We start from the raw sequence: 14,197 nt of genomic DNA on the forward strand, positions 1-14,197 counted from the left end.
CCAATAGTTCCTTACCAGATGACTTTGTTTGGCAATCACCACAGTGTGAATTTTCCAAACATTTTAGGAGGATGAACCTTGTGATTCATCAGTTTGTAAGGGTTATGTATGAGACCTTCTACAGGGAGAGGTGGGTGGGTGTAGGGCCATCATATTGTGTCTGGCCCGTCAATACCCTTAACTGGACAAGTGATGTTCAGTGACATCATGTTGCTTTACTTACACACCCACTCCTCAAGGTCTGGATGTCTGCTGCCTCCTTCTTCACCCCAGTGTGGCATATGAGTTGTCTTGCTTCCAACAGAAGTATACACTTTCCTGAGCTGGCCAAAATCATATTATACTATCACAGAGAGTGTATCTTTATTTTTTCCAACACAGGGTGGTTATCAAGTAGAATCACTTATTGGAATGGGTGGTAGAAATTGAGACAGTTAAGAATTAAAAAGCAACTTGGGAACCACAACAAAATGGGATGAATTATAGGGGCTGCTTTGAGTCAGCTGCAGCAGTCTAGCAGACTGGATAAGTTTCAGATCTCCTTTTGCTGCCTAACTGATCCTGTGCTATGTAAGTTAGACATGCCATCTTGGTCTTTCTGTCAGAACAGGGAACACCAGCTATACCTGCTGCAGTTGGCATCTCTGGATATTATGAAATAAATCAGAACTATCAAGTTGACCATCCCTGTAAGAAATCAGTCTAAAAGCTATGTGGTCTGCATAAATATCAACCCCATTTTAAGGCTAATTAAGAGCCTAGACCAACAGTTTACACTTATTTCTAGATAATACTGTAACAGATAACAAATGCAACCATATTCTTAAGTTATTTTAGTTGATTTATAAATAGAAGTAAAACCAGAATACACAATTAAAATTCCTTATAACCTCTCTCACCTTTTACTTCATTCCAGGTATTGTTCCAATATTTGAAGATACTGCTGTTTTGGCATACACCCCATAGACCAGCTGGGCCAATGGTTACATGAGATAGATCACCAGGAATTTGTTCCCATGCTTCACTCTGAAGGGTGTAAACTTTTCCATCTGTTCCAACTCCATACACCATTCCCACACTGGCATCCAGTTGGTTAAATAACCCAGGAAATGGAACACAATTTAAAGCTAAATACAAACACACAAACACATAAAAAACATTATTGTTAAGGGGAATAGGAAGATATTGCCAAGTGAGTGAATAGTTTTTAGAATGGAGAAATGCAAATGTACTAGTAATAAAGGCATAAAAATGAGCTTTACTGTTCCTTTGTATTGCATTAAATGTAATGATATTGAAATAACTACTATTTTCACATTTGAAACATGATGTATATTTAAAGTAGGCATTGCATAAGATGACTGACTACATACTTAAGTTCATTTAATACTTTCTTCCTTCTGTGTATTCTCTATTCTTTCTCTTTTTTTTGAGTATTCCATAGTAAGCCTTCTGGTGGTACAACCTGACCTCTTAAATTGGCTCACAACACTGTGTTCCCTAGTATAATTTATCGGTAAGTATGCATATTATTTACCAAGTTTTTCTGACCTATTTTGTCTTAGAATGTGTTCATGCAAACTTCATGTGTTTATGCAAATGTTCACATGCTTTTATTTCACTTTTTCTACATTACCAATCTCTGGGTCCCCACTAAAAATGAACAATGTCTAGTAGGGCCAACCTAGCCAACAAAATATAAGTACATAAGCAAATAAATAAATACATACATACATAACATTTGCAGTTAACAGAACTATCTTTAAGAAGTATACAGTGCACTTTGGTCACCATGAAAATATACAAAGAGTACCTTGGCCAGTGTTCAGATATATACTCTATACCACATTCTATAGTTTATTCCTTTTCCATTTACTCCCACTTATATATGGTGGGTGCAATAAAAGCAATGATGACAGAGACAATAAATATTCAATTATATCAGGTAGCCAACCCACTGTGCTCCATCTTCACTCATAGAGTTGAGTGCAATACATTATAGCTTTCATGTTGTCTCTAGCACTGAATTAATAATACCATCTATAAGGCTTCTACTGATGAGATTTTGGCAAAGTCTACTTCCAGTAAAAATAAATTTAATCTTGAGAGTAGAAATAAATCCAGTGAACATAACAGATGATAATAAGGTAGAGGGATGAAAATTGACTAAAACTTCTATGACTCAGGGTCGAAGACTAGCCCTGGACCCTACAGATATTGACTAAGAGGGAGAGGAATGATAAGGCACTTGCTTGCTCACCTTTTCAGAGTTGTAGGTTGTGGGGACATGCTGAGATTTTCCTGATATCATGGCTTCAAGTGAAGACTGATGCTGGTGAAAGAGTTTACAGGGTGGGCAGAACAACAGCATGTCACCACAAGGGGAAGATGGGTATCACAGTAATAACCCTGTAGTGATATTCTCAGTGTCTTGAGGTCAGGACAGTAAACCATCCATGGGAGATATAGAAACTGAGGAGACTAGGATCATTAGTGACATCAAATATCTTTCTACCACAAAAGTCCACTTAGAAGCTACTAACAAAAATCTCATGACTATAAAAAATATTGCAAATTGTATAGTATGTACTGTCTTTTAAAAGTACATTTTGTTTGAATTTTCCTTTTGCTTATTAGAATATTTAATGTATCACAGCATTTAGCTAGCTGAGATTTTGCAGGGAAGACATATGCATAAAACAAGCCATTCAGCCTCACTGCTGTTGCGCCTCGTAATGCAACATGAATTGAATTTCGCATTTGCAGGAGCATGCTGGTTGCTGAACAAATGCGAGTCAGCACTCTGGCATGCATGAACAAGATGGTCAGGAAACTCAACCATATGTACATTGTCATCACTATCACTTGGTCTTTTGCCTGCCTGATTCCATTTGAAAAGGCAGTCCCCCGGATTCACTAATCTTCCGTGCAGGACTAACTTAGTCCTGCACGGAAGCACCCGTTTAGGATCAGGATGGCAGCGCGCCATGCATATTAATGAAGCTGCCTGAGCTCCCAGGCTTACATGGAGCATGTACGAGTACAGGGGCGTGTCTGAGAGCAGAGGTCTCAGAATAAACACGCCCCTGCAATGTAGAACAGCTGAAAGTGTTAAGAAATGAGCGAGATCACTCATAGGTGTCTGCATATCCCCACCAACAGTTCCCCATGTGGACAACAGCAACAGTACTGAAAAAGTAAATGAAGAAACCCTTTTATTTATTTTTTTTTAAATCCAATTAAAGCTAACCGTAGGTGTGCATGTGTGCCCATTGCTTAGCTACAGTTAAAGCAGCTTAAAAGGCTGAAGAGGATAACAAGGAAGATATATGCCAACAAAGCAGAATAGCAATAGTGTAGTGGGCAGAGCATCTGCCTAATGAGCAAGCATTTCTGGCTCAAGTCCCACTGCAGCACAATCTATTTTACATGGCAAAGCAACTTATAACCAATTTTTTTGTTGCAAAACCCACTAAATAACACACACACACACACACATATATATATATATATATATATATATATATATATATATATATATATAAACTAGAGTACTGCAGGAAATGCACATGTGAAGTATTAATGTCATAATGAATAAGGCACTAGTAAGCAGGTTTAAGCACAACTAAGTAGTAGTAAGCATATGTAAGCACTAGTAAGTGTATTTATGTGCGTTTGCAGGAGGGTAAGCACTGTCTGAACAGATTAAGGAATCTGGAAGCTAACTGAGTATAAGAAACTGTAACCAGAAGTTAGCAGTTCTTAGCTCCATGCAAACAAGCACACACCCACTTACAACGGCTTTAAAGTGCCTTAATAACTCTGTATCCAATGGCCCGTGTTCTACCCAGCAACAAAATAAGCAGAATCTGCAAGACTCAAACCCAAGACCCTGTACACAAAGGTCACAGTAGTTAACCACTAAGCCATCATAGCAGTACAAATAATGGAGGTTTCAACAAACAAATCCACACCATGGGAAAATCAGACTGAACATGTGAAATGAATGTATGTACAGTGTGATGTTGTATAACTTGCTACATAACATAAATATGTGAATTGGAGTACTGCAGTAAGGCCAGATGTGAGGCGTTATTGTAATAAAGTGTTGAAGTCCCCACCCCATACAGTGTACGTACACATGAATCACAGATACCAGACATAGACAAGACATAGATATAACATGTAACAAACAATAAATCAATGTCAAAAGGAAAGTATAATTAGATATTAAGCAACGCTAAGCATTGCACAGGTCAGCTTACATGGTGTAAGCAATGTGTAGGCCAGCTAACTCAATCCGCCCAGTGTTATGCTCATTTAAGCAATGCCCACATTAGGTAAGCAGGTGTGCCCATAGCTTAGCCATTTCAAAACCGTTCAATTACAGGAAAGTGCGGGAAATTGGGCATATTTAAACCCCACAGGCACTAATAATTCCCATAACTGGTTGCAGCTCCCTACTGTAGGCAGAATGGCTGGAGTTGGGGAAGGCACTTGATTTAGAGTGCAGTGCTGGGGCACCCAGGAGTCCAGATTCGTGGTATGGCTCCTGGTAAAACACCATAAGGAGAGACTACTGCAGGGCCAGTACCAGGGCTCTCAGTATAAAGTGGAGGCCTGGGACAGTCTTGCCCATGACCTCATTAGTGCCACTTGTATCCCCCGGACTGGTGAGCAGGTCAGGCATCACCATGTTGACCTGAAGAGGTGGAGGGGTGATCTCTTGGACCAGTGGATCCAAGAAGCAAGGCAGATGACCGATGCCCCAGCACTGAGTACTTACCCATTCTACTATGTAGAAAATGATTGACTAGCTTGTGTATACTATGGATATGTAATGGCTAAATATCACTGTATTTCTCTGACAGCTGCAGATGAGTGGGCTGCGAACCAGCAAGCTTATGCTGCTAGGCTGCAAAGGCTGCATCGCAAGGCAGGTTAGTAATATTCCTGCATGTACTGTCATAACAAATAAATATAACAGTTCAGGAAAATTTTGCACCAGTATACAAATGCATTGAGTATGGGATGTACTGAATAAACCAGACAATATGACAGGAAGACTGTCATATAGGGTGCGTGGAAATAAAGGTGTAATATCTTGTGAATAAAAATATAACCTCTGGAGTGCTTGTGTACATCCTGCTTTCATATGTTGTTGTAGTGTTGCATTCTATAAATAGTACTGTTATATTAAGTAGTGTTATCCAAACTGTTGAATGCAGTTAAATGTGTAGGAATGTCAGTATAACAATGTTGGAAGTCTCATGACGTCAGTCATATAGAACAACTGAGGGAGACTTAGAAAGAAACCATTGGAATGTTGTACACCAATTCCCTGATAACACAGTGTACTGTGATGTCAACTGTAATAATTTTACTACACACACCAGGGGTTTGAATCCCGGGATTGGTAGTAAGTTGTATACATAATCATACCCCACAACTGTACAGAGTTTGTGAGAATGTTCAGATAGAAAGCTGTATGCATAATTAGACCCAACAACTGTACAGACTTTGCTAGAATGTTCCGATAGTAAGCTGTAAGCATAATCATAACTATCAACTGTACAGACTGTGGCAGAATGTTCAGGTAGTAAGTTGTATGCATAGTCATACCCCTCAACTGTTCTGATCTGTCCAGCATGTCCAGATAAATAGCCCAAATCTGCTGCCTGGTAACCTGTTCCCCTGACAAATCAGTGTGATGATCCAAGAAATGTAGGCAGCTTATACTGACATATAATGGAGAGTCAGACCTGAACATAAAAAGATAATGTATATGGAAACACATCTGTCATTGTAGCCGTCATATGCCAGTTATTCCAAAATATGTCACATTAACACCTGCATCCTGTCAAGCCTTGACCAGAGTGTGTGCAGTAATGGATTGTTAGGTATGTGTACAACATCAACATGGAATCTGGGAGTATATGTAGTATTTGTAAGGTAGTGTTAACAAATATTTCTCCACAGCTATAACAGTAAGAGGTGTAGACTGTAGGCACAACACAGTTCACTCATACTTGTCCACAAGCATGGAATCTGGGAGTATGTGTAGAATCTGTCAGGTAGTGTTAACAATGATTTCCTCAACAGCTATAACAGGTAAGAGGTGTAGACTATACGTAAGATACAGTCCATGTAGATACTAATCGACAAACACACCATTGTACAAAGTAAGGACATTGGGTAGTGTAGTAATACATGTAAGGGACAGATCACTGCAGTGACTAAGAAAGTTGTGAAACTACAGGGATATATTAGTTGTTAATTGACTTCTCTCTCTCACCACCACCATATGTGCTACAATAACCTTATTACAAACTTGAATGGGTACGTGTACACTATAAAATTTTGTTGGGACATATGTCCTACTGGTTTATAAATATTCACATTTGGTTCTATGCATGTGCCATGTTAAAATACTCCCATATTGGTGGCCTGTTGCCATCAATGAAACCTGCATGCTGTTGTAATGGCCACTACTGTCCCATATATGCATGTGTTTTGCTCGCTCTGCAACTGTTGTAAATCTGATGTCTTGGGTTAATGAGAATACCTATGCATGTCGTTATAACTAATTCTGAATGCTGTTGACGATTACTAACCAATATCTTTCTTAAAACTGCAACACCATAGCTTGTATGGGAAGGCTGGTCCCAGTGGACCCACCTGTCCCACCTCAGCTCGGCATGGCACCGGGCACCAGCATGTCTGGGGCCCAGCCTGGGACCTCCTCCTCCATTGGCCCTGCACCACCTTTAGGTGGAACCACCGCAGGGGATGGAGCTCGGCCCCCCCTGGGAGCAGGGGCGGAGAGGTACCTGTCACCTGCCATCAAGTCCTGACCATGGTGCGTAGGGAGATCGACAAGTATATTTGAGACCAGCTACACCATGGCCACATGGCGCAATTAGAGGGTGAGCTTGCCTCTCCTACCCAGCCCCCAGCACAGCCACCTTTGGGGCTGTGAAGGTGCAGTGGTGACTGCCCATGGGTGGGGAACTCAGTCCCACTGTTTCCATTTGGGGCTCATGGGCTTGTGACTTTCAAACACCCCTCCCATTCCAAGGTGTTAACCCCCCACATGTGTCATGTACTGCCCCTGTATGCATCTTGTATGTCTTGTCTATTAACCTACCCAATCTACCTCCCCAAATATACCTACTACTCTTCCCCAACATCCCACTCTCACCTGAAAAAAAATAAAAAAGGGCAATCTGTTCCCACAAAAAAATCTTGCCCCATACATAGCTGTCCATTTTGCGCACATGTCCACTGGACACATATAATCCAGTCTAATTGGCATCACAACAAATTATTGTTGTCCTCACCCCCACCCAGGGGTTTCAGTGTCCAAATCTACCTCCAAAGTCAGTGCATATGCACAGCTGTTGCTGTAGAAGAAATGGGCAGCTATGGACCTTCCCTACACCCTTCCTGCACATCCCTGGCTAGTTTCCCTACTGTCTTTCTGTCTTTGTGCCCCTTTTTTCACCACTTTCCTATCAACCCCTTTTTCTTTTCTTTTAAAGAAATTAGTGTGGGGGTAAGCAGGAGTAAGCACTTTTAAGCAGCAGTAAGCAGGTTTAAGCCTGTTTGCACGGGGGTAAGCACTGCCTACACAGGTTAAGCAATTTAGAAACTACCTAAGTGTAAGAAACTGTAACTGGAAGTTAGCAGTGCTTATGTTCACACAAACCCGTGCAAACCCACTTACAACTGCTTTAAAGTGCCTTAATCACTCTGTATCCAACGGCCCATGTCCTGCCCAGCAACAAAATAAACAGCTCCTGCAAGGCTCGAACCAAGGACCCTGCACACCATAGACAAAGTGATTCACCACTAAGCCATGCCAGATATACATAAATCTGATGTTCTTAGAAACATATCATCCAGCCCAGTCATGCAACAGTACAGAGAATGTATACCAACATCTAGATGTATGTTATTGTTGTTGTGTGTGTAAATATATTAATATCTAAACAACATATCTATATATGTATATGTATATATATATATATATATATATATATATATATATATATATATATATATATATATATATATATATATATATATATATATATATATATATTGTTTTTAGAAATATATACATATATATAAAAATATATGAACATATATAGATGCAAATGCCACCATTGACACATATATGTGTGTACACCTATATGTCAACATATACACAGCAAGTTACATATATGTACGCAGATATATATCTATGTATGTATATACGGACATAGTTATATATATGTAAGCAGATATATTTTTCTATATAGGTATATATGGCCATACATCTGTAGATAGCAATGGTAGATTAACAAAAACAAATATGTCCTCATGCAACCCTGTGAAGTTGTGTAAAAGATAAAATACCAACTAGTCCGTGCTATGTGTATAAAACAGTAAATAATATAAAGAGAATTATAGAGTTAAAATATAATTCTAATAAGAGCACTAACTATAATAAAACTGGCACTAAAAAATGCGGTAATTGTAATTATTGTAGTTATATCCTTGAGGAGGTGTCAGTTACTCTTCGGAATAATGTTAAAAGTAAAGTTAGGTTCTGTCATGGTAACTGCCTGAGTCAACATCTTATATATCTAGCCCTGTGCAACACGTGTATGAATTATTACGTAGGGAAAACTGATAGACATTTGAAAAATAGAGTTTATGATCATTTATATTGTATCAGAAAATCAGATACAAATAATGCTCTATCGAGACATCTAATAAATAACCAAGGTTGCACAGGGTTTAAGTTTGCTATACTGGAAGTAGTGAGACCAAATCCCAGAGGGGGCAATATAAAGGCAGTAATGAGTGATAAAGAGGTGAGGTGGCAGATCAGATTAAATGCAGCTGTACCACCAGGACTTAATGAAGTGGTTCCCACAAAACCCTTGGTAAGAGCTTAGGCTGTGATTACAGCAATACCAAGGGTTAAAAGGAAATTTTATAATCATATTAGTATACACATACTAAAATGTATATCAATATATGATACACTTTATGTTTCTGTTATATATGTAACTTTACTATTCATTATAATTTATTTTAAATCCATTTGGTTTTAAAGTAAGGCATGGTATATGGCTTTTAATTAGTTAAACTATCTTGTATAAAAATAAACACTAGACAATGCAACTTAGTACATGCATATCTAGTTTGAACATTAAGATAGTACTGTCTGATAATTTATACTAATCTATGGTATCTCCCTATGTATAGGACAAGACTATGTGTTGTATACAAGGTATTACCTAGGTTACAATATATATTTAGTTTTTAACAACTTGGTAATTCATTTTTAGTTATAATGTGCTGTATATAGTAAGCAATTCTTTATAAGCATTCTTAATTATCTAATTGAATTATTGAATGATGTTATGGATTAGTTGGGGTTTTAGGCGGGAAAGTTTTGTATTTAAAGTGTGTGAAAGTATTGGAATGTTGTTCTGAGGAAGTCCATATTTTTGGATGAAAGCGCTTAACAACTGCTGTTAATTTGTGCAATAAAATATGTGAGCTGTGTTTGGATCCTTGCCTGGACTTTTCTCTTGCTGTTTCCCAGCTGGTTTTGCTTTAGACCAATTATAGAGTGCAATGCCCCATTTGGGATGTACCTCACAAGACATTTACAGCAACTGGAAGACCACAGAAATACCTCACAAAGATGATCACTGGCCTTAAACAGATGCCCAATGCAGACCGCCTTAAGAAACTCCAGCTCTACTCTGTCACATATCGCCTACTCAGAGGCAATCTCTGCCTAACATACAAAGCCATGTCAAACCCAGAGCTGTTGGACATGCTACACTTACAAAAATCCCAATCTCTGTGGGCCACACGCTCCAGAGACCTTAACCTTGCCACCACAATAAACAGAACTTGATGGAAGGATAGATTCCTGTCCGAGAGACTTCCCATACACTGGAACAAGCTGCCCATTCATGTCAAACAGAGCACCTCATTGGCCCTGTTTAAGAAAAATCTGGACAACTGGATGGGGAATAGGAAATTTACCCTGGGTATTACTTCTATGGCTCTGCTTGACAGGGGCAGAGGTATATAAATTTCTGGGTGGCTAAAGGCAGGGAATCTTAATGGCTAGGCTTGTATAGGCCCTGGAGCCGATAGCCTAGTATCTACCTATGAACCTATGAACCTATAAGAACAGTTGCTATATAGCCATTTAGAAAAGTCCATCTCATCATGACTTTACACTAGCCCACCAAATGTCCTTAACATAAAAAGCACTAAATCAAATCCACCCAAGTGAGGGGCTTTGCCCCCCATACCCCAACATGGGGGGCTGTGTCCCCACTCCCCAACTATATATACCAACTCTGACGCCGCACTACAGTGGGGAAAAGGGCAAAGTTGAGATGATGGCCAAGTGTTTCCGAACCACGGAAAAAATTCCACGGTTCGGTGAAGTTAATTTCAGCTGTAGGTGAGTGATGAAGACTTATTTGGTGAATACGTCTTTCGCCGATTTAATATAGACCTCATTTTGTCACACCAGGCTTGTCTGTCAACCAATGTTTCTTTAAGTTATTGCAAATTTATATTCATTACTTCAGTAATGCTGTCTTACCAATTGGTCTCTGTTGCCTTGTGTTATTTTATCTTTGATCAAACCGGGCATCTGCATCTTCCCTAATCCTGTGTTTACATCATATGGCAAAAAGTATTTAGTTTCATTTTTACTATCAGACCTCCTAGTAAATAGTCTGCTTTTATTTCAAGTATTGACCAACTTTATCTTCTTACAGACGATGAACTATACAGCAGTATTCTCCAACAACACAGTTTAAATGCATCAAATTTCTGGTGTACAGCCTTACTCACAGTCAAACTCAGACATACTTTCTTGGGAACAGCACAGCTTGGAGTAACCAGACTTTTATTGACTATGTGATGTCTCTGCCCTTTAAAATTGTATCCACATTTGCCATAGTTTGCCTTCCAAGCACAGCAAATGTCTTTTGGCACTCAAAAAGGCATTCACGTATTACATTTGAAATGCATTTTCTTTGAAGTAAATGTATTGTTTATTATACAAGACTGGAAAATTAAAATATGAAATACTGCTGTGAGGCCACAGTATTAAAACCAGAGCAAATCATCTGTGGTTCTGCATTGTTGTTGTTGTCAATCAGTGAATGTGAAGAAGATCAGATTAGGAATCATGTATACCAAGCTGGGTAGAGGCTCTAGTTTTTTCAATTTCTACTGTGCTTAGAGGTAGGGTGAATACATTTCTTCTGTAAGAGAAATGGCAGACGACTTTTCCCTTAGCTACTTCACTGCATAGACACTTTTTTAACTACAAGACTACAAGTACATAAATTCCATTACCCTTCCAAGGAGAAAGACACACACACACACACACACACACACACACACACACACACACACACACACACACACACACACACACACACACACACACACACACACACACACACACACACACACACACACACACAGAGTGAGGAGCTGTTGTAATAAGGTATACCTGCATAGCTAGTCAGAAAAAAAAGACATTGGGAGCAGTCATACTTTTTCAGGTAGAAAAAAATAAAACCATCATTTTAGTCATAAATTAGTTAAATTACTCTGTCTCATTTATTAACCTAACTTTTAGGTTCATAAGTGTGTACTAGGGTAAAGGCCCTAGAGCCTTTACAAGCCTAGTCCATAGGATTACCCTGGCATTGTGCCACCCGAACTTAGTTCCTAGTGCCTCTGTTGAGTAAAGCCACTGCAGTGATCCCTATGGTGAATTTTCTATTTCCCATTCACTCATCAAGATTTCTCTTGAAGAGGCCCAGTGAGGTGCTCTCCTTGACATATATGAGAAGTCTATTCCATACTATGGGCAGTCTCTGGGTTATGAACCTGTCCCTGCAGCATGTTCTGTTGATTGTGGTAATGAGTTTGAGGTCTCTGGAGCGTGTGATGTGGAGGGATTGGGATTTCTTTAGATGTAGCATTTCCAACAGAGCTGGGTCAGGCATGGCTTTGTAAGTAGACAATATAAGACAGAGAATAGTTGGAGTTTTTTTAGTCTGTCAATATAGGACAAATGTTTAAGGCCTAGGATTCTCTTTGTGAGCTACTTTTGTGGCTTCTCCAGTTGTTGCAGGTGTTTAGTGAGGTACATGCCAAATGGGGCATTGTACTCTATGATTGGCCTAATGAGGGAAGAGTAGAGGGAGACAATGACCTCTTTCTTCCTGGATGCAAAACCCTTAGTAATGAGATGTGCCACCTAGAAGGACTTTCTGGCCACAGTGGCAATGTGGTGGTCAAAAGAGAGGTTGCTGTCAACCTGTGTTCCCAGATCTCTTATAAAGCCTTCTGTATTCAGTGGACTACTATCGATGTGGTAATTCATGGGAACTGGTTTTTCTCAAGGGGGATGATGACACATTTTTTGGCATTTAGCTTAAGGGCATGGTTCTGACACCAGTCATTGGTCTCAGTGAGGCCTTTCTGTAGGATGTCAACATCACTTGGGGAGTTAATAATAGCTCCCAACTTGCAATCGTCTGTGAACTTTGTCAGCCAGAGTCCCTTCGTGTTGGCCTGGACTTCATAGAAGTTGATACCAAACAGGAGAGGACCTAGGACCAAACCTTGTGGGACTCCACTCGTGACTGGTCTGCAGTCTGACTTGGAGTAAGCTACTTTCACACTGTGGGTTCTACTTATGAGCCAGTTTGCAACCCACCTAGTGATATAGGGGTTGATGTCTAGCTTAGTGAGTTTTTCTATGATTCCTAAGTGGGGAATGGTATCAAATGCCTTGGCCAGATCAAGGTAGGCTGTATGAACCACCTTGCCTTCATCCACAGCTATGATGTCTGACTCAAAGAAGTTGACCAAGTTGAGCAGGCATGACCTACCCTTCACAAAATTAAACTGTGTGGGATCCAGAGTTTGGAGATTCCCTATATCCTTGTTTATTAGGTCCATGATGATGTGTTCCATAGCTTTGCATATCAGACTCGTCAGGCTAATGGGGCAATAGTTCCCAGGGTCTGTAGTCACTCCTCCTTTGTGGAGAGGGATAACTGTAGCAGTGCACCATTCGATAGGCACAAAGCCTGAGGTGAGGCTGTGATTGAACAGGGCACACAGGTATGGTGCCAGTTCACTCCATAGTTAATGTGGAACACATATAGGGATATTGTTAGGTCCCATAGAAGCTGTATTCTTGGCCTTGGACAGTGCTGTTTTAACCTGTGCAGTGGTAATACTGGGTGCCTGGCAATCTACTGGTATTGTGACTGGTCCTTTGGGGGGGGGGAGAGGTAAAGTTGGCACTGAATCTGTCGGCCAGTATACTGGCAATATCTGTTGGCTCAGTATAAGAGGTACCATTGTGCAGTAGCTCAGAGCAAATTGGGGTATTGCTGTGGAGATTCTTTACACAACTATAGAAGGCCTTGTGGTTGTCTTTACTATCTGCTGCAATTCTGTTTTCATAGCTAGCTTTAGAGGATTTGATGAGGGATCTCAACTTTTTATTGAGGCTGATAAGGGAGATTTTCCAGTCTTGGGACTTCACCTTATTCCACATCACTATCCTCCTTCTGTTGTAGAGTTTGTTTATGGCAGGAGAGCACCAGATAGGCTTCCTTTTTTTAGAGGAGACCATCTTGGGTATGGCAAGATCCATGCATATGTGTACATGTTCGTACAGTGCTTTGATGTATGATTCGGCGATCATGCTCTGCATGGGTGCTGTGAAGCTAGCCACCTCTGTTTTTAGGAGCCCAAATTTAGCTTTGGAGAAGTTTTTCATGGTGGTTAACTTTGCGGGGGTGGGGGGTGGGAGGGATGTGGATTTCCAAGGTGATTAGTTTGTAGTCGGATCTAACCAGGGAGGAGTTGACTATTGGTGTAGAGCAATGGTCACCCATGTTAGTAATGACCAGGTCAAGGATGTTGCTACCTCTAGTGGGGGTAAGACCAAGCTGGTCCAAGGCATTGGAAATAATGAATTCCAGGAAACATTGGGCAAGTGTGTTGGTACATGAGTACTTTTCCCGGTTAATGGAGGTGCAGTTGAAGTTGCCCAGTATGAGAGTGTTAGGTTGGACCCTAATATTCTCCAGGGTGCTTAGGAATGTGGAGTGTGAGTCTTGGGACATTG

At 40.2% G+C, this 14,197-nt stretch overlaps 1 protein-coding gene across 1 annotated transcript in view; it reads right to left on the bottom strand.

Moving 5' to 3' along the window:
- LOC122816216 (fish-egg lectin-like) overlaps window positions 1–14,197 on the bottom strand; it is a 136,641-nt gene that overhangs the window by 65,273 nt on the left and 57,171 nt on the right. The window contains exon 2 of the mRNA XM_044088963.1: window positions 900–1,127. Coding sequence (XP_043944898.1) covers window positions 900–1,127 — 228 coding nt within the window. The remainder of the gene's footprint in view (window positions 1–899; window positions 1,128–14,197) is intronic.

This window comes from Protopterus annectens, chromosome 12.part0 (genome assembly GCF_019279795.1).
Source record: "Protopterus annectens isolate FY-2018-M chromosome 12.part0, PAN1.0, whole genome shotgun sequence".
In the NCBI taxonomy this organism is placed as follows: Eukaryota; Metazoa; Chordata; order Ceratodontiformes; family Protopteridae; genus Protopterus; species Protopterus annectens.